We start from the raw sequence: 25,132 nt of genomic DNA, 5'->3' as shown, positions 1-25,132 counted from the left end.
TCACTGATTGCAGTTGGCCATCATATAATTTGTTCAGTAGCAGAGATCTCAGAGAAGTCTGCTTGTTCTGTGAAATTTTTGTTGTTATCAGCGCCCTTGAAGATCTCTGCATGGGATAGCTTTGCACTATCCCATGGGTGGACCATGTGTAGGAGACCCACATAGTTATATCTCACATAAGCGCTGTTTATGACTTGTAGACAGTTACACCAGCACTCAATCAAGTTGCTTCTCGGCTCCATTAGGAAACTAATCCTAGCACTGTCTTCGTGTGCCCTCACCAAGCTATCAGCAGGTGTGTGCTGCCACGCTGGGGTGCTGGGCTAGGGGGAGGAGGCAGGCCGAGGTGCAAGGTACTGGCCTGCCCAGCTCCTCAGCACGGCCGGCTCACTGTGCTCACTCCTGTTGGGGTTGCTTTCTCCCTCAGGCGTGGCGTGTTCCCCGGCCCCTTCCTTCTTTCTTTCCAAGGCTGTGTTGTACTCCTTTTTTAAAAAACCAGGCATTTTCATTGAGCAGGGCAGTGCCCTACATTTCAGGAAATGCACTTGTAATAAGGTCCTGATGATGTTTAATAAAACACTTATAGAAGATGGGAGGGAAGTATTTTAAGTTAAAGGAGAGCCGGAGAAGCAATTTGAAGACTTGGGATACACTGCCGAGGGGATAGGTGGAGTTTGGAGCTCAGGAGGCAACAAAGTGGCTGGCTTCTGAATTCCTTGGCACGGAGCCTCAGGCTAGTTACTTTGGAGGGACCCTCCACGGCTCCCGTCTTGCATGCTCCTGGCCTGTTTTCTTCTCCGCTCTGACAGCCCCACCAGCCGGCGAGATGCTGGGTCCTCTCGATTCCTTCTGGTGGGTGGTGCTCTTCCACAGCGATCACCCCAGGGGTTGGGTGCAGGGCGCTGGCCGAACACCGGGGGTAGAGGCTTGGAGGCGCCAGGTGCCTGTCGTTTCGCCGTGTCACCCCCACAGTGGTGCGTAGTGACTGTCGGCTGGAGTAGTGGGTGCAGTGAATCTGCATGGAGCCAGAAGAGCAGAGGGCTTCTCATGACTCCGACAGTTCCTCTGTTCTTCCTACCCCAGAAATACCCTCGCTGAACCTGGTGGGAGACTGAGCAGTTATTGCTTGCCAGAGCTTGTAGCCACCTTGATCTCTGGACACTGGAGTTCCCAGCTGCGTGGGCCCCCATTAAGGAAGACCCCGGCCCACATTTGCTACATGAGCTATGTGCAATCCGTAGAGGATACAGGGGCATTGAGCGTAGTCTCCTGATGATCGCTTAGGGGTCAGCCAGCTCCTGAGCAAGCAGAGCTTCTCAAGAACTAGGCATGGCCAGAGGAGGTGCCGCAGTGCTGGACAGCATGTAGAAAGAGCATGATCGGTCCTAGCTTTACTGTCTCTCTTGCCTGCTGTTTGTAAGGCTGATGGAGCCCTGGGCTGGTGGCAGGACCTCTTCGTGCCCAGGACAAATTGCAGCTCACGCCAGTGAGGGGGCTTTCTGCAGAGGACAAGGAGCATGTGTGTTCACAGTGCCTGCTTCTGCCAGCACTGTCACCTGGATGGCACCATGGGCACCTTGCTGGCACCATTACCCCCTTGGTCGGGGGTGAGAGTACCAAGTGGAGAGGCCAGGGCTTTCACAGCTGCGTGACCTGTGTCCCAGAGCGAGCGTCAGCGTAAGCCCTGGAGAAGGTCGGCAGAAAGCAAAGGGAAAGCTTGAGTTGCATGAGTCACTTATGCCTCTGGGGACTAGAAGTGTTTGTTTACCACCTGAGTTCTTCAGATAAAGGTCTAGAGTAGAGAAATCTGAACTGCCAGATTTCTTACGTTCAGGGTGTGACTTTCAATGTAACATTTCCTTTGATCTTTTTTCTCTATCTTCTGTTTTATAGCCAGAGCCTGAGCCTTCTCGCGGATTTTTTGTTGACCAGTGGGAGCTTTCTCTTAGTCTCCGTTCCTCCAACCGCCCCGCCTCTCCCTCCTCAGACTCACTCCGACAGGTAGCATGGCCTGGGACTTGGCGAAGCCACGTTCCCGCTGCAGCCTCTGCTCGCTCCATCTTCACACATGGCATCTGGGGGTCTTAACCTTGGCCTGTCTCTGTAGGGAGCTGGTGGCGTGTGTGGCTTTGTTGGGGCAGAGGGAGGGGTGCTGCTGCAGACACCTAACTTATCCAGGCTACTAGCTTCCATTGGATCATGTTCAGGATGGCAGAATTGGCCAGTAATGATGAGCATTTTTTAGCCATTGGCTTTTTTTTTTTCCACTTCACGTGCCCTCGTAGTTGTATGTGTTACACAGTATGACCCATATTGTAACCAAATGCATTCAGTGAAGGTCCTGAATGTGTGGTATTTTGGGGGCCTCTTGATTTGTAATCATGTGAGGAACAAACCCTCAATTTCCCACAGTGGCACTGGTCCAGCTGCAGAAGAGTTTTTAGGAGATTAGAAGGGCCTTTACGTCCTTGTGTGCTCTAAGCAGTGTGCACACAGGAGTGTGTGTATGTGTGTGTTGTGTGGTGGTAAAAGTCTGGCAATTGCTACACTTCAACTATTTTTTAACAGTGGGGAGAAGGAAACCCTCTGCTTTTCTTGCCAGAAACAAACAGAATTTGCGTGTTCACCTCTGGCAGGGCGGGCTGATGCTTGTCTGCGTTACCACATTGCTGGGAAGTGCAAGTGCAAACGCCTTTGCACGCGGCAGCCCCGGCTGTCGCTCTGAGGGTGCCCGGTTCTGGTTGAGGTGCACAGTCTCCTAGCCTCACGTGTGATGTCTGGTCCGCACTCTCACTTGTCCGCTGCAGAATGAAAGAAATGGCATCTTCTGCTCCCTCGGTGTCACCTATGAAGTGATGTGCTGCGCTCTGCCCGGTGTCTCCACAGGCCTAGGCTCCTCCACAATCCCCGAGCTAAGACAGGCTTACTATCTTAAGAGCCATTTGTTTTCCTCGGCACTAATGGATATAATCTGCGAGTTAATGGGCAAGTTGCACCAGTCCTTGGAGATCTTATTTTTAAACTGGAAAATATAATCGATTCCTCAGTTCTAGCTAACCCTTAGACTGGGCCAAGCGAGAATTATTTTCTTGTTTTTGCTTCTGTTGTTCCTAGATGTGTGTAGAGTTGGCTCACCTCCCCCCAGAGTACTTCTCTTTGTCCCTGCCCAGTCCCGATACGCCCTCGCTCAGGCCAGCGGTACTGTTACACATGGCTCCGTGTGCTGGTCCATCCACACACTTCCTAAGGGGCCGTTCCCATTGCCAAGATAACTGCTTCTGGTGTGTGGGTCAGAATTAGCAGCGGCTCCCCCGTCCATCGTGTATAGAAGGCGTGGTACACACATGTATCACGGCCAGATGTGTTGGGAAGTTGACCTAGACGTGGAGTCTCTAAGGGACTACCACCAAGGCTTTGCCAGCACCCCAGGACATGCTGCAGAGCTGGCAGCCCTGGTGCCAGGTCTTGGTGTGAGTAGGAAGGTTCACCATGCAAACTTGGCAGTTTTCTCCTGTTACTTCTTCAACATGGCCAGGAAGAGAAATGAACTGGTTGGATCTCTCTTTGTTTTCTTTTCTTTTACCTTGTTTCAACCTATAGAGGAATTTCTCCTGGACTAGAAACACATTCTGACTTCCTGGGTCTAATGGAGTTACTGTCTACACAGCTGTAGCCTGTGGTTGAGATTCTCCGCCCAGCCTAGAAGGGCCTGGCTTTAGAGCCTGGGTGCATCCCAGGGGTCTCACTGTGCTGCTCTCAAACCCTATGAAATACCAGCAGAGAAGACGGGCGGAGAGGCAACTCCCAGCGGAGCTGGCCCGTGCCCTCACATAAGACAGGCCTCATGGTCAAGAGAAATTGGAGCTCGATGAGGTACTCAAGTAGAGTCAGCCTTTGCAACTCTGAGCTTGGTTTCTTTCTACATGAGAGAAGAACCTGCCAGGCCCTCTCCCGTACCTTGAAATAGGTTAATCTGGGCCTCTGCCACCCCCTCGGAATTGTTCCTTTTGAACTGTCTGTATATTTTGAGTCACTCATTCTGTTCTGCATCCATCCTGGCTTCACCCTCCCCAGAAGTCCCAGAGCTGTATATTACAAGAGATGTGAAAGACGCAGTTCTGCCCTGTGGAAGGCCGTGAGTCCCCAGCCGCAGCTCCCTCCTGTGCTGGCCCCAGGGGACACCATGCAGTGTTTTGCTCACCTCCCCACTCCCTGCTTCTGGGCACTGTGTTGGCACGGTTTGCTGCTGCACTGTTTTCATTTTACACCTTTCAAAGATTTTTTTTTTCCTTCTTAATTTGTTTATTTTTCCTTCTCATTCCCCTTCATTGTGGTCATTCTGTACTCTCCAACCCATAGAAGTATATAAAGATGTACACGGGCGGAGTGAGCTCATTGGCTGAGCAGATAGCCAATCAGCTGCAAAGGAAAGAGCAGCCCAAAGCCCTTCTAGACAAGAAGGAACTGGTAAGAGCGACCCCAAGGGCACTGTCGCTAGCCCTGACACCGCGGTGGTCCACCAGCCTCTCGCTTGTTCTAAGGAGCTTAGTAACGTGTATGGCCGCTTGTGTTGCCGTGGGGTAATTTTTCTTTTTTTTGAAGTTGTTTGAATTTTGATAACTGAATGCCAAAACTGTATTAGATGTTTAAAATGCTACGCGGAAAAGCACTTAGTTTTACTAAAAGTGATCACTCTAGCGCGCACAGGGGACGCATTTCTATACTTACGAGTACTGAGTATGTGTATATTACAGTACTGAGTATGTGTATATGCAGAATTGTGTCAGAGTAGTTTGGTTTGACGGTTATGAACAAATCTTGGTTGTCATCAACACTGCTTCAGACTGCACCTTGCACCACCGAGAGCTCTCAGGAGGGGCTTCTGTGAACAGCTTCTGCAAGAGGACCGTTACCCTTTGGGAGAGCCAAAGGAGGGCGGATGCAACCGGCTGATACTTGCTTCAAATAAAAGCACCCGCAGAGGGGCTGTGCAGCTCTGGGAGGGAGCCCAGGAGGCCTTGCCCTGACACCTTCCTCCCCGCAGGGCTCCGTGAAGAAGGAGTTCCCGCAGAACCTGGGGGGCAGCGACTCTTGCTATTTCTGCCAGAAGCGGGTCTACGTGATGGAGAGGCTTAGTGCCGAGGGCAAGTTCTTCCACCGGAGCTGCTTCAAGTGCCAGTACTGTGCCACCACCCTGCGCCTCTCGGCCTATGCCTACGACATCGAGGACGGTGAGTCTCTGCGCCTCAGCCCACACTTGGAAGGGAGCGCGGGCCGATTTTGTCCGCCCGAGCAGGGCTCCAGGGGCCGAGGCTGCATTCCGTGTGCAGGTTCTCCGTGTGCCTCTTCCGACCCCTGTCCCGCCTCCCCCTGCACTCTTTGAGTCACCAGACTACCCAGGGAGGATGGCGTGTGCCATCTGCGTCATTTCCCTGACTCCCAGTCACTGGCTGTCTCCCCTCACGGGGAGATTGCGATGAAAAGGACACTGTTAGGACGACGTCCTGTTGTCGTGTGGAAATGGACCACAGATCCACAGGAGTCACGTTTGCTGCCTCCGGTGGATGACAGTAAACTCAGACGAGATTCCAGGCCCCGGCTTCTCAGACTTTTGCCTCTTGAAGCTGACTGAAATATGCCTGGTATTGCTGCCTCCCCGCTGACACCAGCGTCTAAATACCCTGTGCCTTAGGAATAGAGACCCATGCCGGGGGCCTCAGTCTGATGTGCGGTGGTGTTCAAGGCCTGGCCTTTTATGACATTTGCTTTTTTTTTTTTTTTTAATAGTGGGAAGACTTTGGTGGGGTACAGGGCAGAGAGGTGTGCAAACAAACACCAGGGCCTGATAGGGGTGGGCGGGTTCCGTCCGTCTGAAGACCTTAAGGTTAATAGAAATAGGGGACCTAGGGCCGGGATGACTCAGTTCCACCCCCGTAAGATGCAGAGGGAGCTGCATGCGAGGCATTTTACTGGCTCAAAAGAAACAAGAGACCTTGATTAAGAGGAGACAAAGTACCTTTTCATGGGAATGACGTTATCCGTTACATTAATAGGTGATTTTTTTTTTTAATGAGAAAATTGCAAGGTGATGTCATATAAGAACGGGACCCTACGCAATTAGGAGTAATTTCAGTCTTGCTGGTAGTGAAGAAACAGCTGTGTCACAAGGAGCCTAGAATGGTGAACTGAGAAGGGCTGATTCTTATCATTGCACATGGTGCTCTTAACATATTCGTAAAGGATGTCACTCAGCGGGGAAGAATAAGACAGTTTTGGGCTGGGGATATAGCTCAGTGGCACAAGCACCTACCTGGCAAGCACAAGGTCCCGAGTCTGATTTCCGGTACCAAAAAAAAAAAAGTTTAGGGGAGGAAGACAAATCATTAGGTATCAGATTTTCTGTTGAGGACTGAGTGCATGGCCCAGTGGTAAAGACACTGCCTAGCATGCGTGAGGCCTGAGGTTCAATTCCCCAACACTGTAAAAACAAATCCTCTGTTGTACTTTTCCTACACTCTTGCTCCCTGGGTCACATCTTTGACTCCAAGGACGAGGGTTGCAGATGGAGCTCCCCAATCTCTTGTAACTGTCTTCAATGCTTAGGTTATTTTAGCCTTATCCCTTTTACCTTGGGATCTGCCTAGGGGGAAAAGGTCCCTCAGGCGCAGGGACTTTTTGGTCCATAGGTAATTTTGTCCGTGGATATGTGCTCATCTTTGCTACATTTTCCTGGGGATATAGATGAAATATCAGTGTGCCTCCAGGAGCTTACATTTGTGTGAGTCAGCCTTCTGTTACTATAACAAAATACCTGAGAAAAGGAACTTACAAAAAGAAAAGGAACTTACAAAAAGAAAAGGTTGCTGGGTGTGATAACACATGTAACCCCACATGTAATCTCATGGACAATCCTCCCACCACCCCTCAGGGTCTCACTATGTAGTTCAGACTGGCCTTGAACTCACTATGGAGCCAGGCTTCCTCAAACTCAACAGCAATCTTCCTGCCTCAACCTCCCAGGTACAGGGATTACAGGCATGAACCACCACACCTGGCAAGCCTGGGCAATTTAGTGAGTTGGAAAGACCCTGTCTCAAAACTGAAGGAGTTGGGCATATAGTAAGAGGGCCCTGGGTTCAGTCCCCTGTACCACCAAGAGAAAAAGACGGCTTATTTGGACGCACAATTTTGGAGGTTTCAGTGCATAATCAGTTGACCCTGTTGCTTCGGGCCTGTGATGAGGCATCCCATCATAGCAGGAGTCTGTAATGGAGAAAACTTACCTCCTTGCCCCAGAGCCAAAGAGGAAGAGAAGGGACTGAGACTGGCCTCACAATCCCTTTCAAGGATGCCCCCAGCGACCTAAAGACCTCCCACCAGGCCCTACGACATGAAGGCTCACCACCTCCCAGTAGTACCGCCCCCAAAACCACGACTGTGTTTACCCCACGGTCGTTAGGGGACATTCCCGATCCACACCACAGCATGTTCTGATGAGAACAAGGCCCGCACACACAAAGTGCAGCAGTGTAAGAGTGTGGGATTAGGGCCGAGTCCCATAGTGTACACTAAACTTCCACAGAAGTTCAGACAAGGAAGGTAATAACGTTCAAGAGCAGTTTGGCGGGCCGGAGATGTAGCTCAGCAGCATAAGCGCTTGCCTGGAAAGCCTGAGGTCTTGAGTTTGATTTCCGGTACCAAAACAAAAAAAGCAGTCTGGAATACTGGGCGTGGTGGCGCGTGCCTGAAACCCCAGCCCCTGGGAGGCTGACATAGGAGGATCGCTCTGGGTTCAAGGCCAGCCTGAGCTGTATGATGAGACCCTGTCTCAGAAAAACAGTACAAAACAAAAAGAAGAGCAGTTTAACTGTCTTCTGCAAGTCTCTGGGAGAGGAGTGGGAACTGGACAGCAGAGGAAGGAGATGGCTTTTTAGGCAAGAGGCCAGACAACAGGCACCTGAAGGCAGTGGCCACAAGGCTGGCGTGGAACGAGGCCGGCCCACCAAGTGCATTATTCTAGACACGAGAGCGGGGGTGCCGGCGGGCCTATACCAGCTCCCCAAGACTCAGAGTTTTTGTCAGCTTAGCGAAGTCCCCCCAGCTGTTAGAGGCACATGGACTCTGGGAAAGAGTGGAGTTTCAGGGACACTAAAATTTTACCCCATTGTTCAGCCATGACAACAGTTTTGGGCTGGGGATATAGCTCAGTGGCACAAGCACCTATCTTGTTACTGAGGGCTTCAGAAGTCTAAACGAGGTGCGTTAGATAAGAAAAGAAAAAGGCCTGGATATCTTTGGAGCCCAGGGCAGAGAAATACGACAGGTGTTGAACTGGGCCCTGGCACACTTAGCGTGTCATTTTGCACTCCCAACAACTCCCTGCGGTAACTGTTTTTATTATTACAATTTTACAAATTAGAAACCAAGTTTGGAGAATTTCTACGTTGCTTGTTCAAGTCTCCGCAGCTAAGAAGTGCTGGTTTGCCTTCTTTTTTTTTCTTCAATCAGATTTTGTTAGCACATTTTAGATGTACAAACGGATCACACTCATCATAGGGAATTTGTACCTGTACGTGCTATAACTTGATTCTTTTTTCCCACTCCTCTCCCCTCCCCATTTACAAAGTGGTTCGTATTCAGTGACCTCTGAGGTACATTCCAGCTGAGAGATGCCAGGTTTGTATTCGGTGACCTCTGAGGTGGCTCCGAGCCCTTTGCAGCCCCGCAGTGGTAGCGGAGCTCCTGTGCTTTGGTGGCGGGTGTGTGATCTGCCCTCGTCTCCGTGCAGGCCTCCCGTCTGCTCTTTCTGAGGTTGCCGACTCTGCCAGAACCAAGCTGCTCTCCCCTTCGCGAGGAGCTCGGTTTTCATCACAGCTGACTCTTCAGAGGAGGGCTCAGAGTTAGTGTGTCAGGTTTTTCCCTCTGGTCTTGAGGGGAGGAAGCAGACTTCCCGCTGGAGGGGTCTGTAACGCCCCCAGGAGAGACAAGCTGCTGATGCCGGTGCCGCCTGGGCCAGCCACTGTGTCTTCTGCCTCCACCACTGACCCTGTAGTCTGTTTCCACAGAGCAACTCGAGGACCTTACGGAGGTGTCAGTCAGAGCCCACCAGTGCCCTGCGTCCTCCCTGGTGCGCAGAGCAGCAGCCATGGAACTCCCAGCCCTGTCCTGGGGAGAGCTCCGCGTGGCTACCCAAGCCCTCTGCTGTCACCTGCCCGCCGCTCAATACCGTCCCCCTTCACGCTGGTCTCTCTTCCACTCCATGATCGTGTTAGAGCTGCTGCTGCCTTGGGACTTGGCTCTAGGGGGCCGTCCCCTCAGCAGCACCTTCCTGCCTTTGCAGGCTGGCCTCCTGGCCTTCCCATCCGCACAGGCCCCAGCCTCAGGCCCTTCGCAGACCTCGGGTTTGGCATGGCAGCCCAGTCTCGGTCACACCGCCTTGTTAGTCCCCCACACGGCATTCACCGTCCTCAGACGTTTAGTCACACGTTGGCTGCTCTCCCCAGAGCGCTGTCCTGACGGGAAGGCCCTCGGCAACTAGATCATAGCTGTCCCGTCCTGGCACTCAGCGGGTGGCTGAGTGAATGGAGGAAAGGCCCTTTGCCTCATTTGCCTGACAGACATCTGTTTCCTCCGAGTCCTTTTGCAGCCACTCCCCCATTTAATTATCAAGATTGCTTCATTGAGACCATCTCCAGTTGGTCACGTAACTGAATCACCCATAAACTGTAGTTAATTTGTAGTAACTGTCTTTGCGATGGAGGAGCTCACTGTACCGGCTCTGGAGCCAGCTTCTGAGGTTCAGATCTGAGACTGACTCTGGGACCCTCTGGGCAGAAGGGTTGCTCAGTCTCCCTGAGTCTCAGCTGGGAAGAGGCAGATAATAACCGAAGCTACTTCACTGCATTGAGTGAGGATTAAATGAGTTGGTAGCTGCAAAACAGATAATAGAGTATCTGGCGCAAGGTAAATATTAGATAAAAATTGGATCTTTTATCTGAAAAAGGGAAAGTCCCATTGAGCTGAGTTTGGGAGGAGAGTGGGAAGGTGCCTGGGTGGGGCCTACACTCGCGTGAGATCGTCCGTTTCCCGGCCTGGGAGGTGGCGCTGCTCATTTTCTGTAATCACAGGTGCCGAGTGGGTGCCTAGCTTTTGAGCTGAGCTCCACTTTCAGCCCTTGAGCTCCTGGCGCGCTGTTGCCGGCCTTCCTAGAGAAAGTGGTTTTCCTAAGAATTACCCTTGGGTAGGTTTACAAGACATCAGAAGTTCTGAAACCTAACCCTCTTTTGCTGATAATTTAGGGTGTCAGAGCAGTTCCGAGAAGATGCACTCAAGTTCAGTTGAGTTATATCTTAACATCTAGGTTCAGCCGGGCGTGGTGGTGCACGCCTGGAATCCCAGCACTCCGAAGGCTGAGGCAGGAGGATCGTTGCAAGTTTAAGACCCGCCTGGGCTACAAAGTGAGCGAAAGGCCAGCCTGAATTGCATAGTGAGACCCTGTCTCAAAAAGACCAAAAAAAAAAAAAAAAACCTAGGTTTCTGCTGTTGTAGAAAAAATAAGTTAATGCAGGAAAAAAGAGAAGGAAGAAATGAAATGAATGCTTGTAGTTCACACATACTGTAATCAGTAAGACTCTTGGTGACAAGTAACAGGACCACACATTAAAGTTTAAGCCCTCGGGGCTGGGGATTTAGCTCAGCAGCAAAAGCGCCTGCCTGGCAAGTGCAAGGTCGTGAGTTCGGTTCCCGGTACTGGAGAAAAACCAAAAAAAAAAAAAAACCAAAAAAAAAACCACAAAGTTTAAGCCCTCGATGTGTGTCTCCCTTGCAGATAGTAGTCACGAGGAAACCTGCTCTTTCCCCCTCACCGTGCACAGCAGCCCCCTAGAATAGCTCTGGTTGGCTACTTTAGTCACCGGCCAATTCCTAGAGCCCATATCCCAGGCTCGGGTGGAGGACAGGACAGGGGTTTCTGACTGACAGCCTGGTGGTAGGGTAATGTCAGGCACGTGGGTGATAGCGCCCTTCAGGACCACATTAAGGAAGGAGGATTATTTCTTAAAGTATGAGATAAAACAGACCCTAAAAGAAGTATATCATCCAAGTACTAACAATACATTTGATCTTGACCTATTTTTTGGTGATCAAAATTTATAAGAGCAAAGTGGCTTGTTACAGGTTGTAAAGGAAATTGAGGGTAGTCTAAAGAATGAGAAGTGTTTGGCTCACCTTCCATTGTAGAGAAGTAGGCAGTGAGATGACCGTCCCTTGACTGTCCGGCATTCCCAACAACAGCAGCAATGTTTCCAAGTTCTGGTTACGTGCAAGCACCTAGTGAAAATTCTTTTTGGGAAAACATATAGCATGGTATGAATGTTACTTGAAGTTTATGAACTTCCATAAAAGGTTCCTTCAGCATTGATGGGGAAAAGCAGGTAAAAGAGTAAAACAAGTCAGCTACTCTGAAAAAAGAAAAGCTAGAGTCGGATTGCTAGGGAAAGGGAAAAAGGAAGGACGTCAGCTCCCCTTATTTTAACTTGTGTGTCTCATTTTAACTGTGACATCAGAAAGCTTATTTGCTGAAGGATCATTACCTACAAATGAGAGGATGAAATAGGATGATTCCTGTTCCAAAACTTTGTGTATGTGTCTTTTTGAGGCAGGGTTTCTCCATGCAGTTCAGGCTGGCCTTGAACTTTGTAGCCCAGGCTGGCCTCAGACTTGGGACAGTCCTCCTGCCTCAGCCTCCTGAGTGCTGAGATTACAGGTGTGCGTCACCATGCCCGGTCCCAACACTTTCTATAACAAGGCCTATCACTTAATGTTCAGAAGCCTTACCTCTTTAAGTGAGAGTAAAGAATCAGGAGAAAATAGCTCCTAGTTAATCCCAGCACTAGTGACATTGGAAAAGCTACGGTTGGTGTTTTTCAAGCCTTCTTGACACTCTGTCTGTAGGAAATGTACTTCAGTAGGACACAGATTACTATTTAACTTTATGTCATAGGGCACTGTGGTTCGTACTCGGTATAATTTCTTCGACTCTTTCGGTGCACTGCAGACTTTTGCTGTTGCCTTGCTTTGTACTGCTGGCCCTGACCGCTGGAGGGTGGTGACCGCTGTGGGCCCACACTGGCTGGCAGGTGGTGGAGAGGGCAGGAGTCTTAGAGCAGCAGCAGCAGCAGCGGAGGTCCTGGCAGAGTTAACGCTCAGGGCCACCCCGCCCCTGCAGCCTTCACGCCTCCACCCCACCCTGGTGTCCACTCCTGCTCTCCCCTGCCTTGCTGCGCCCAGCTTTCATGTGACCACATCTTTGTTCTGCACACACTGCCACTTTGTTCACTGGCCCTGCCATGCATGCCTCACATCCTTGCCCTGGGCACTGATTGGGTAACGGCTCAATGGCCTTCACAGACCCAAAGGAAAGGGTGCCTCCCCACCCCCACTGCGGAATCAAAGTTCAGAGGGAGAGACTGGCCTCCCCGGACGGGAAAGCGGGGCCTGGCCCGCAGGCGAGGGCTGGCGTGGTAGTGATGGCTCCCTGCGGCTGCAGGAGGTGGACAGGAGTGTGCCGAGACCGGCGAGTCCAGGTCGGAAGGAAGAGTCCTACTCACCCTTTTCCCCCCTCTTCTTGCTTCCGCAGGTAAATTCTACTGTAAACCGCACTACTGTTACCGACTCTCAGGCTACGCACAAAGGAAGAGGCCAGCAGTGGCTCCTCTGTCTGGAAAGGTATGGCCATCCTTCACGTAAGTGGAAGAGAAGCAGTGGCGGCCACGCTGCTGTGGTTGCAGGTCAGGGCCGCCCAGCGGCGCACGGCCTTTTCTTCAGAGCGCCGCCTGCCTACCGGGCCCGAGATGCCCTTCCAGTCTGTCAGGGAGGGTAACTGGCTTTCCAAGCACAGACTTCCCTAAGTAACGCCCTTCCTCCCACCTGCGCTGGGCTGAGGGGATTGCACTGATCCTCCCTTCTGCTCGCTGTGAGAAGGCGCTGCCTCTGTCAACAAGCCCTTTTCCTGAAAGGAGGACAGCTTGCTGGCTGTGTCCTTTTTCACACGGTTAGAGTGTTCTCAAGGGTGGCCATGCAGGAGAAGAGGCACCCTAAGCCAGAGTCCCTTTCACTTCTGTAGCGCCCCCCTCAGGCAGCCACAGGCACTCGGGAGCCACAGACAGTTCTGCTGTCTGCCCAGGAGCTTGCTGTGGCTGCCCTCCCTGCTAGGCCCCGGTTCCTTCATCCTGCAAGTTACTTGTCCGGGGCCTTTCTTTCTTACTTGTTTTTCAGTAAGAATGGCTTCTCTGATCCTCTTTGTCCAGGTGACTTGAATACTTACTTCACCACGGGGACAGCGCCTTGTCAGTGTGCAGGCTGATCACTGCTCCCTTTAAGGGTCTGTGGACAACAGAGGGGCTGTGGGCCAAGTTACACTGTCGGCCCCGTGTGCTGGGCTCCGCAGCTGTGGATTTCACCAGCAATGGAGACGATCTGAAGGATACAGGGGTGTGCATGGGTTCTGCACAAACGTGGTGCGATTTTATATAAGGGACTCGGGCCAGGCATGTGGCTTGGTGGTGCAGCGCCTGCCTAGCAAGTGCAAGGCCCTGAGTTCACTTCCTGGTACGAAAATAAAAAAGACGGGCACATCCACAGATTGCATTACCGTGGGGGTCCTGGAGCCAATCCCACAGATACTGAGGCTCAACTGTATACTTAGGTGGTCTAGACTTTGACTTCTAGTGACTTTCATGTGATGTATATCCCTGTTTCTTTAAAGAAGGACTTACTGGGCTGGGGATATAGCTCAGTGGCATAAGTGCCTGCCTGGCAAGTGCAAGGTCCTGAGTTCGATTCCCAGTACCAAAAAAAAGGAAGAAGAAGAAAGAAAGACTTACTGTACAAAGAATACAGCCCTGAGTGACAGAGACAGACTAGCCAGTTGGAGTGAGGGCTCCGTCAGTCACTGTTCTTTTCTGTGGACTTTCCTAGGAAGCCAAAGGACCCCTGCAGGATGGCCCTGGTGCAGACGCAAACGGACGGGCCCGCACCGTCGCCAGCTCAGCCGAGAGAACTTCAGGTAGCCTCACTTGCTTGTTTGACTGGGTGGTGCGTCACTCTCTCGGCCTCTGTGACAAGGCCAAGGGGATGAGCCAGCACCTCCAAAGCAACCTTTCGTCAATTGGGCGCCAGGTGGCTCAGAACCCTTTGGACTCCTTTTTCATGTGCCAGCTGCTTGCGTTCGGGGTCCCCTTTCTCTATGGCCTGTCAGAGGTGCTGGTGCAGATCGGAGGGGAGTTTCACTGGCAGGCTGTGAGCCAGTGAGGGGGCCTTGTGGTAAGCGGGGTCACCTAAGTGCAGGCAATACGTATCCGGGTGTGGTCGCTGTAGCCCCTCCCCACCTCCCACAGACACACTGGGTGCTTAAACAGGAATGCAAAGAAAGCTGCTGTGGTCACTGACCCACGGGAGAGTCCAGAGGAGCCAGGCCTCCTGGTGGGTCCTGCTTAGGATTTCTGTGGCGGAGCGTAAGAGCTATGCTTAGTGAGGCCCTGTGGTTTGAATTTGCGTTCAGCGGAACTTGACATTTTTGCATCCCTTCCCCTAGCTAGGTGTCTGGATAAGCTAAAGGACATGCTCTGTCCTGACCTCATGGGGCATTTGAGTTTCCAGTGAGGGTCAAGCTCTCCCTGTCCCAGTGTCAGTCCCACTTCCTGTGGCATCATTCTGTCTCCAAGACACACAGGGCAGGCCTGGGATGGTGCAGGAGCTGAAGCCTCTGGAGGAGAACAGTGTTGTTTTTTCCCTTAAATCGCCCCGCTCGGCTCTTCGTAAACCAGCCTGTGAAGTGAGTCCACAGTTGTGCAAACCCCTGGGGCCCGAGCATAACTCCAGGTGATCCACAGCTCAGGGTTGCTGTGTAGCTCACAGGAAGCTGGCGAGGCCGTGTTTGTGTTTGTCACACATTTCCTCTCGTCCCCAGCAAGTATACCTCACGCAGCCATTTGTGAACACATAGAGCATGATCAACCGGTGCCAGAAGCCATGGAGAGAAAGTGGGTAGTGGACTTCCCATGATAGAAGAGGGAGGCATTCTCTCGGGCTTCTTTTCCCTTATGCTAAGGAAATTGAGCCCTGCAGCGCTGGCTGTGGGAGAGGAGACCAAACCCACTGGGTGACAGTCCCAGTGGCATTGCCTGGCAGCCTGAGACCTGGCCAAGCAGGGTGAGCTCGGCTTCTACTCCCATACGAGCGTACTGACTATACTCTGAGGACGTTCGTTGAGTGCCCTGAAGGTGGAACCCACATTTGAGAGCCATGCTTACGCCATGAGTGACTGGCACAGTCTGCAGGCTTCGTGGTCTTTCTCAGGAGGTGCTGACCACCCCCTGCAGGGGATGGTTGGGGGCATTGCTGTCAGAGAACACGGCAGGGACCTAGGCACAGCGTTGTCTTCCACTGTGATGTGAGATCAGGTGAGAGCGCTGCTCCCTGCAGCACAGGCGGGTTTTCCAAGGGATCTGCCTGCTCACTTAAGCAACACAAAGAAATGAAACTTCTGAGTGAGAGGTACGGAATAACAGTTTTAAAAGAGATGCAGTGAAATTCGGTTATTTTCTGAACAAACCGAGTTTGCTCGCTTTCCTGTCAGCTTCAGATCGCATTTCTGTCTGATTGAAAGGCATAACGGACTTCAGCTTTTGGGAATTCGAAAGGATTTAGGGTTCCATAGAGATGAAGAATGTTCTACAAAGCTGAGGAAAAAGATGAGGACTGGCAGCATGATTACAAAATCAAAACGAGACAGAGGACAGAAGACAGCACCCTGAGGACACTTCCGTCCCTGGGGTTCTTGACTCTGACCTAGAACGTGACTGGCCTACTCCAGCGGCTCGCAGTGTAGTCTCCCAAAGGTACCCCAGGCTGAACCCCTAAAGTGAGCCAGGGAGGCCCGAAAGCTCAGGGATGACAGGATTTACGTCTGCTCTGGAGACACGAGGCTTTGGAAGCTGCAGCTCGGAGCCCTGGCGCTTTCCCTGGGAACGAAGCTGTGCCAGCCTCTGTAGAAAAGGGACCCGGTGTGGTGGTTTGTAGTTTCCATGACAGATTTCTCTGCTCCTTTGGTAGAGATTGCTTTTTTAAAAAATCCCAGACCAAAGCATTGGTTCCTCAACTAGAATTTCTTTTGGAAAGGCTTCAGAAAAGCTCAGGTGTCGGAGGGCTCCAGACCGTGGGACAGGGAGCAGTCATGAGCCCAGACCCCTGGTCCATGTCCTCCACGGCACACTAGACCAGAAGGGCTGCGGATGGGTGGGGCTGTCATGTGTGACTGAACCGAGCTGCTGGGCCGGGCCTGGTAACCCGGGGTGTTTGTCCTTGCCGTGCTTCTGCTCTGTGCCTCTTCTTAGGGCATTTCTGTTTTCCCTTGTGTTCTTTCCCCTTATGCCAAAATGACTGCTGTTTCCCAAAAACATGACAACCCCTCCCCCCGCCCCAGACCAAAACCAGCATAACCCACAAGTTAGAAGAACCCACTGTAGGCCTAGTTTAATGTATTGTCTTTTTCTGGTAACCTAATCTGTAACTGCTGGCTAATCAGGTGGGCGGGGGACACTGTTTACAGTATTTGTGTTTGTAATGTGCTTTTAATAGAGAAACCGCCGTTTCTGTCCTCAAGCCTGTAAATGCTGTGTCCCAAGTTTTGTGTACTCGCTGCTGTGGGTCAGTGGACCTGGCACAGATTCCCTTACCTGGCCTCGTAGTGCCTGTTTTGAGGAAGAGTGGACGGCAGCAGGCGAGATTCCTCTCCCTGTGGACGTGAGGCCCTCCCTTGCAGGTGTCGGGGACCCTTCTTGCCTAGAGGAATTCCCTCGTTACAACAAAAAGTGAAGAGGAGGGGCTAGGGGGCGCCATACAGAGCTTCCCTCAGAGTTCATCAGCCAAGTCAGGAAGCTGCCAAGTTGCAAGCGGCAGTGCCTGGCCTCTGTCCCCGCACACCCCTTGTACTGGCTTGCATTGGCTTCCATAGTTTGGATCCTGATCAGGCTGAACACACAGGCACTGCTCACACCAGCTAAAAGTCACTCAAGCAATACAGGAATTTCCTTCAGCCCTGGGGTTCTTGCCTAACAGAGGAAAGTTAGGAAATCTTACTGCCACCCGAGTCCTCTTTCCTCGTAGGCATTTCTGGAAAACCAAGCAGAGAGAGTTCTGCAATCCAGCCTACCTCCCCAAGCCCCTTCAGAGTCGTAGTTGAGTCTATAGTAATATATAAGTGTTACGTATATGTATATAGGGCTCATTTCACAGATCAGGATAGATATTTATTTATTATACCCTAAGTAGTAATAAAAAAGCTGTTTCTAAAATTTCGTGTTCCATCCTTCTGGACATGGAGCTTTGACACTGGGAACTTCGCCTTTGAGCTGGCTCAGGGTTTTAGGGACCACAGCAGCTCGGAAACAGCACACATGAGGGGGTGGGGACGTTGGGAGTGGATATCTCAGAGCAGTACAGCCCTGCAAGGTCTGATAATTGATTCAGGAGCAAACCGGGGAGGCAGGAGTTTGCTGCTGGCAGCGTCAATAGAGAACCAGATCCCCACCTTCCCTTGAGTTTGTTCTTGGGCTCCTGCGCTGCCCCTGCTGGGCTGCTTGTTGCAGCTGCCTGCCGTCATTTGGTGTTTGCTGTCTTTAGTCGCTTTCTACTGGACAGTACGTTCTCAGGCCTTCCCGGGGGGGTCCTCCCCTTTCTAGTCATTCACCTGGGGGAGGGGCAAGAGGAGACGGCAGCAACCAGATTCCCATGGCAACAGTGCAGAGACGCCGGAGCAAGGGAGAGTTAGCTGTGCAAAAAAACACATCACCTGTCCCCTCTAACCTTCCCGACAGCCTTTGTTTTTGCCCTTGTTTTTAACCTGTGCTGTTGTGAGTGTCCCGCGTGTTTCTTTGTGAGTTTTTATTTAATTGTGTAACTTTGTGTTTGCCGTTACTGTGAAACCAAGGTGTTGTGCTTTTAAATTTTTCTTTTGACAAATGTTACGTTCCTGTTTTAAGAGAATAAATTCCAAACAATCTTCAGGTTTCTGAGTTTTTCTTTTCCTTCCCCTTTTCCTGCTGGAGGGTCGGGGCGGGGAAGTGCAGGCCTGCCCGGGCAGACCCTGGGCCCGGGCTCAGAAGCTGCAGGGCCTCAGGACTGGCGTCTGCTGCAGGGTCAGAGAGAGAGCAGAGTCGCCCCTGGGGCTGCGCTGTCTGTTCCTAGCCTGTGCATTCTCGCCCACGGAAGGGCCCTCTCTGTTTAGGCTGCTGGCATGATGCAAGACGTTCTGCTTTGCAGCAGCTGCAAATACACAAGAGTAAGAAGGACGTTCACTAGGCCTGTGTGCCCCTGTGTAGTCAGCCTGAGGGGCTGCGGGCAAGGCGGGTGGGAGAGAACTTCCACACAGCGCACCTGCCCCGGGGGCGTGGAGCCAGCCAGGCGAGCTCCTCTGTTTCTGGCTGCAGCGGGCCCCTGAGGGGGAGTGGAACAGTCAGCGCCCCCCCCACCCCTGCTGGGGTCCCTCACGCACGACAGACACACTGCTTTTCCTCCCCTCTGGCATCTCCCGTGCTGTCTTTGCTGGGAACAGGCATCGAGTTAGGATACCTCCTTCTGCCTGGCCACTCCCAAGCCTACAGGGAAAACCCTGTCCAGGAAGTGCCCCGCTTGTGAACGCTGGAGTTGCGAACTTTCACAGGTGTGCTGTACCAGAGTCACTCTGCTGGAACTTGTTCGTGAGTTGGGGACTTAACTGTATTCAGAAACAGACTGTCCCTTCTCACACACGCTGCTGTGAGCTTAGGACTGGCGGTCTCTGCTGCATCACCATGCCAGCCGCAGCGGGCAAGGCCCGGCTTCATTGCCAAATTGGGCCGAAACAGGGCATCTCAGGGGGCAAAGCACTAAGCACTAAGCCTGCCCCACTGGGCGCTGGGAAGTTTGGGTGTTCTGGGATTAAACCAGCCTTGCTGGCCTCTGTCTGTGCTAAAGCGGCAGTTTGGGAACTTGAGGGCCTTGGCTTCCCCGTAGAGTGGAGCAGCAAAGTCCTGGGACGTCCCCGCCATCCTAGAGAACCATGCGAATGCGGCCCCCGTGCACCTCACTGCCCTGCTGCCAGCTTCATTCTAAGGGACCTCCTGGTGCGAACTCATCCTCGCAGACCTTGAATGGCCGCTCCTGGTGCTCATTTCTGCCCCACCCGCTCTGTCTGTAGCCTTGCTCCCTTTCCTCTGAAATAGTCAAGGGCCTGGTGCCTGCAGAAGGGAGAGACCAGGTGCTGCGGCACAAGCCTGTAATCCAGGCCACTTGAAAGGCTGAGGCAGGAGGATCGCGAGTTCAAGGCCAGCTGTAGCAACTTACCAAGACCCTATCTCGAAAAATTGTAAGAGCTGAGGATATTGCTCAGTGGTAGGGCACCCCTGGGTTTGATTTCCCAGTACCACAAAAATAAAGAGGATGAATAGGGGTGTGGGGAACTAACAAATAACAATTAGCCTAGCATGGTGGCGCACACCTGTAACCCTAGCACTCGGGAGGCTCAGGCAGGAGGATTACAGTGAGGTCAAGGTCAGCCTGTACTACAAAGCAAGACCCTGTCTAAAAAAAGTGAGTAAATAACAAATGGACCAAGAGTCAGTAACAAGGGTGGCTGCACACACGTTTGTGATTTGCAATCTTTCAGCCTTCCCATTTCCGGTCATAAAGGGGAGGAGGGCCGTCATCGGCAGGACAGTGTGCAGAAGCACGTGACGGCCGATATGACTCTGTGCCTCCCGTTGTGAAGATGCCGGAAAAGTCCCTGTGAAACTCGGTTTCTTTCTGAAACTTCCAGAAATCCCTTCTCTTTCTCTTTTTGTTTCTCATCAATTCCCCGCCGGTTTCCCTAACTAAACTCTCCCTAGGAGGGATGCTGTGGTGCAGATGTGGAAAAATAAACCGTGCAAATGGGCCGCTTTCTGTATTCACACTGAAATACAAGGTAGGATGATGCTCTTCAGGGCCCGGGGCCCACAGCTGTCCCTCCTGAGGTACGAATGGAAGAAAAATACCCACAGGAGACTCTCTCTCAAACATAATTGCCGGGGAGAGATTCAGAGGAATCTTCCACCAGGTTCTAAAACCTCATCGAGATGCCAGAACTTGTACTTACCGCACCCCATACTCGGCCAAGCTCTCAGCAAGTGCCAACAAGTAGATCTCGTACCATACCCCCACCTAGGCCGGGTCACGGGATCGCAGCGTGGCTCCCTCACTGCCCAGGGCGCTCGTAGTTTTGGCTGCGGCCCCATCCTTTACAGTTGCTTCTTGTCTCCTCCGAGGGAGGCTGCGCAGGAGGACCTTCCAACACGCTGGGAAGGGAGGCGGCCTCCTGGCACACAGGCCTCTCCTTCAATTACTTCCGGGTTCCACCGGCCTAGGCGCACCATCACCCTTTTACTTCCTGTGGGCCAGCTTCCACCTGGCATTGCCCAAGCGGTTCAGAAATGCTTCTCGAGTGGGTGTGAGTCACTGCCGAATCCGAACCCTAAGTCCTGCGGCAAACACAGCCTTGCTGTGGACAGTCTTTTCCTCCCAATAACAAGCTGTATCGCAGATGCACCCCGAATGTGCCCCAGGGATGAGGGCCCAGACCCTCACCGAGGCCAGAGGTCTAGGAAAACGCTTCAGCGAAAAGGGAATGTACGGCCCCAGGGTCACCTTGATGTAGACTCCTGGGGCCAGGCTAGCATAATTACTAGAAGGACCCGTACAGATGGAGCCAGAATTTCCCTTGGCCTCTTGTGTTCCCTTCTGTTTTCTTCTGTACTTACTCAGCGTATTGTGATTATACATTAATGGCATGAAACCGCCTCAGGTCTGTCAAGTGATAGATTTCCTATTGAGTGATGCTATAAAATACCAGGTTATTCCCACCCTGACAGTGACCTCATAGGAAGTATATCCTGATGTCTTCTAGGTCCTAGCCTGGCATTGTTGGTCTTTACTGGTTATTTTATATCAAGTCTCTGTCGGTGGGAGAATTCACAGTGTTTATCCCCAGTGCCCTGCACCTCTCTGAGATTCCGAAGCAGCTGTCTGCTGGTTTCTGACTGTCCTGCGCCTTGTGTCATGATGTCACTGTGCCTCAGTCAGTGCGTGTTCCCTGAGAACGGTGAACCCAAGTGAACGGGCAGGGCCCCCGGGTTCTTCCAGTGACAGTTACTGCTTACTATTTCAATAGTTACTAAAGATTAGCACCGCCAGGAGGAGACCTGGGGAACCAGAACTCAGCTTTAGTGGGTCTTGGTTTTCCTCAACAAACACAGCAAAACCAGGGCTGTTTTACTGGCAGAGACCTAAGTAAGTATGTTTTCACATAGCTTCTTACATCCTTTCAAGGTTAAGAAAGCCAGGAATACCATGGACATGAACCCCAGAAAGAGGAATCCATCCTCTCAGCATTTGCCACCTGCTGGGAATTCAACCCTGAAAGTAATAAGTGTGGTTAGAAAGACTCCAGCTGGAAAAAAAAAAAAGAAAGACTCCAGCTGGGACCTTAGAGAAAAAGCATTTGTCTCTAAGAAACTAAACCATCATGGTTTTATGGACTGAACTCAACCTAGGAACAAGTGGCTGGCATCAATTCTAACAGAATTCACATGGTTTATGTTTTATTTCCCCCATTTTCTAGAATGAATCAAAATCTAGAGAGACCAGGTTGTAGAGAACAGCTGTAAGGAGATTAGATTAGAAAGTTGGTTTGGTTTGGTTTGGTTTGGTTTGGTTTGGTTTGGGGGATTTTTTTTTTTCCTTTGGTTGTTTGGGTTGGGTTTTTTGAGACAGGGTCTCACTATATAGTTGAGGCTGACCTTGAACTCAATATGTAGCTCAGCTGGCCTTTAATTCACAGCCTCAGACTCTTGAGCAGTGCAATTACAGACAGACACCACCATGTCCGGCTTTGTTTTGTTTTGTTTTGAGACAGAGACTCGCTATGTAGTCCAGGCTGGCCTTGAATTTGTAGCAATCCTCCTGCTTCAGCCTCCTGAGTACTGGGATGACAGTTGTGTACCATCACTCCTGGCCTAACAGTTTCTTTATTAAAAGCAAATGTGCTCTCCCGGAGTGGAGGCAGGTGTGAAGGACTCCAAACCAGCTACCTACCTTCCTCTGATCTAGGCCCACCTTTCTTGGGGAATTGGCACTGACAGGGACGCAGTAACGTTGATATGGAGGGAGCAGGAGAGTGGCTCCAGGAAGTGCTGGCACAAGTCTTTGGAATCTCAGAGAAGCTAGTGGCCCTGGGTGCCTGGGGCGAGGGGCAAGTACGGTGGTGGGCTGCAGGCACAAGAGGCAGGCCTTATTATTGAGCTGCGTTGCCAGAAGCCAGCAGCCATCCTGCGTGCCACAGAAGCATCATGGCAAAGGTTGCCTGTATTTGCAATGAACAGCGCTCTTTTCTGCTGAAGAATTGTCCTCAGAAACATAGAATAAACCTTGGAGTGTGCCAATCCCTGCCTTCCCTCCGTGTGACCAATGCTGTGTTGTTGTTTTCAGACAGAATCTCACCGTGTAGTTCAGGCTGGTCTTGAACTCATTGTTGTAGCCCAGACTGGCCTCAAACTCTTGGTGATCCTCCTGTCTCAGCCTCCCAAGTGCTAGGATTATAGGTGTGTGCCACCACGCCCATCACCACTGCTATTTAGTATACCATAGTACCCTGCGATCCTAACCAAAATCAACAAGGGAAGGCACATATCTGTGAGGGCAGCAGCCACACTTGTAGCATATGCTGCGTACAAGGCACTATCTCGATGCTTTGTGTGTACTGCTCATTTAACCCTCACAGCAGCCCATGAGGGAAGCTTTGCTCAGGCGATAGGAAACTCGTGATCAAGGCCGTTAATACACGCAGAGGTGGGTGAGTCTGTGCAGAATGCCCGGTACTGTGCATTGCTGTATACACAGCTGTGCCTCTGTTGCCTCAGCCTGACAGCTCTTGGTGAGAGGAGGGGCGCTGTGTCTGGCTCCACGGTAAGGTTTTCTTGAGCTTGCTTGGGTGCTCTGCGTAAGTCAGCAAGTTCATCTTTGACTATTCCAGGGCCGCATGTGTCTCCCAGTTTGTTCGGTAGTGATTCCCAGGGCTGGGGACATGGCATTGGGAATGCAAGAGATGAAAGAGCAAAGGCTCTCGTCACTGATAGGCAGAGGGGGAAATGGTAAAAGAAACTGAGGAAGAGAATATTTATGACTGTGAATTACCTGTAAATACGGTGCAGTGGATTTTCTCTTTATTTTCTTTGTGTCAGCTCTCTTTGGTCATCTCAAATAAAATCAACCCTATAAGGCTGTCTTACTAAACTTAAGCCTAAAACAGTCTTTCCACTTTGTTTCCAAGTGCCCTGCCAGCAACCTGATTGTCCTCTGGGTCCTGGGGTAACAGGTTAGAAACCTGTCAGCTTTACCTCTTCTTCTGTACCATGTCGTTCTATTCTGCTTTCGTGTATGTGTGCACGTGTGCTGGGACGGAACCCAGGGCCTCGTGCTGCTAAGTAAGCATTCTGCCTCTGAGCCGTACTCCCTGCCCCTGGAAATTCGTATCTAAATTTGAGCCATTTTGATTTCAGTGTATACTTAAAATGATGGACTTTTAAGTCTTTGGGCTGGACCTACGTATCATTTCAAACTGGCAGATTTGGTGGATGGAATTTGCTTGGGCCCAGAATGCTTCCAGGACGTGTCCTGAGCACACACAGACATCACTTTGCCCTCACCTTGGAAAGGTGTGCCTTTGGGCCCTCCGAGCTCAGAAGCAGGGTGTTGTGGGAGAATGGAAGAGTTGAGGAAGCAAAGAGAAAAGATGTGTTTTTGATGTGCTCACGAGTTAACTTTCTTCCTAGGTGTGGGCAGAGGGCCTGCTGTCATGTCATGGGACTGTCCCATCTCTCAGCAGGCTTCTGGCATCCACCCAGGAAAATGTGAATGAACAGGGAACAGGTGATCAGAGTCACCTTTTGGTCTCTCTTAATTTTTACTTTGACCTCACACGAAAGACAAACCTGGACAGGGAGGTAGCAACAAGAGCAGGCGCTTTGAATGGTGGTGTAGGGGATGAGCAGAATCGCCTTTTGTAAGTAGGAATGTGCCGTAGGTGTTGGGTGGTCAGAAGCCCAGGCCTCTTATGCAGTTACTTAGTACGTGGGCTCGGGGCACGGCATCGGAACTAATCTGTCCCTTGTCCTCTGAACGTCTCTGCTCAGCGTGGCAGCTCTGAGTTGGCCCTTGGAATCTTGTCCTTCTATCAGAGTGATTCATGGTGGGGGCTGGGGATTTAGCTCAGCGGCAAAAAGCGCCTGCCTGGCAAGCGCAAGGTCGTGAGTTCGGTTCCCGGTACCGGAGGAAAAACAAAAAAAAAACAAAAACAAAAAAACAGAGTGATTCATGCTGGCAACGAAGAGGAAGATTCTTGAGCTCACTGCTCCGTGCTCTTCACGCACACAGCCCGGTCAAGCCACAGTCAGAGAATCTGATGGGTTGGTTGGCCTGTTTCACAAGAGATTAGGGAGTTTGATATAACTTCAAAACCAGGTTTCTCACCTGTATCCCCAGCATCTGTTCATCCCCCTGTGAGGACTACAGCCTCAAACAACTGAGCTGGATGTAAATGGAACAGGCATCATCCTGGGCGTGGTGGTGCACGCCTGTAATCCCAGCAGTTGGGAGGCTGAGGCAGGAAGATCGCCACAAGTTCAGGGCGAGCCTGGGCTACATAAGCAAGTTGAAGGCCAGCCTCCACTACATAAGGAGACCTTGTCTCAAAAAAAAAACAAACAAACAAACAGCAACCAAAAAAAAACCCAGCATCCATCTTGGAAATAGAAGATCTTAATTTAAGCTTTATTTCTGCCACCTGTCCTTGCCATCTTTGGTCTTAACCTTTCTGAACCTCAGTTTCCCCATCTAAAGAATTATTAAAATGGGTGGGAGGCTGGGCAAGGTGGTGCACACCTGTAATCTCAACATGGGGAAGGCTGAGGCAGGAGGATCACCACAAGTTCGAGGCCAGCCTGGGCTACATAAACAAGTTCAAGGCCAGTCTGCACTACATAGTGAGACCTTGTCTCAAAAA

General features: G+C 51.4%; 1 protein-coding gene across 15 annotated transcripts in view; it reads left to right on the top strand.

Moving 5' to 3' along the window:
- The window catches only part of Mical3 (microtubule associated monooxygenase, calponin and LIM domain containing 3), a 162,972-nt gene that overhangs the window by 77,037 nt on the left and 60,803 nt on the right, over positions 1-25,132 (top strand). For 12 of the 15 annotated variants that reach the window (XM_013520136.1, XM_013520133.1, XM_013520138.1 and 9 more), the window contains exons 20-24: positions 1,894-2,001; positions 4,360-4,467; positions 5,045-5,231; positions 12,638-12,726; positions 13,978-14,065. In XM_013520136.1, the coding sequence (XP_013375590.1) occupies positions 1,894-2,001; positions 4,360-4,467; positions 5,045-5,231; positions 12,638-12,726; positions 13,978-14,065 (580 nt within the window). The remainder of the gene's footprint in view (positions 1-1,893; positions 2,002-4,359; positions 4,468-5,044; positions 5,232-12,637; positions 12,727-13,977; positions 14,066-25,132) is intronic. The other 3 variants (XM_013520146.1, XM_013520145.1, XM_013520147.1) reach the window with 1 other exon arrangement.

This window comes from Chinchilla lanigera, unplaced genomic scaffold, assembly GCF_000276665.1.
Source record: "Chinchilla lanigera isolate Chin_1 unplaced genomic scaffold, ChiLan1.0 scaffold00053, whole genome shotgun sequence".
Lineage (NCBI taxonomy): Eukaryota > Metazoa > Chordata > Mammalia > Rodentia > Chinchillidae > Chinchilla > Chinchilla lanigera.
This window is presented reverse-complemented; position numbering and strand designations above follow the sequence as displayed.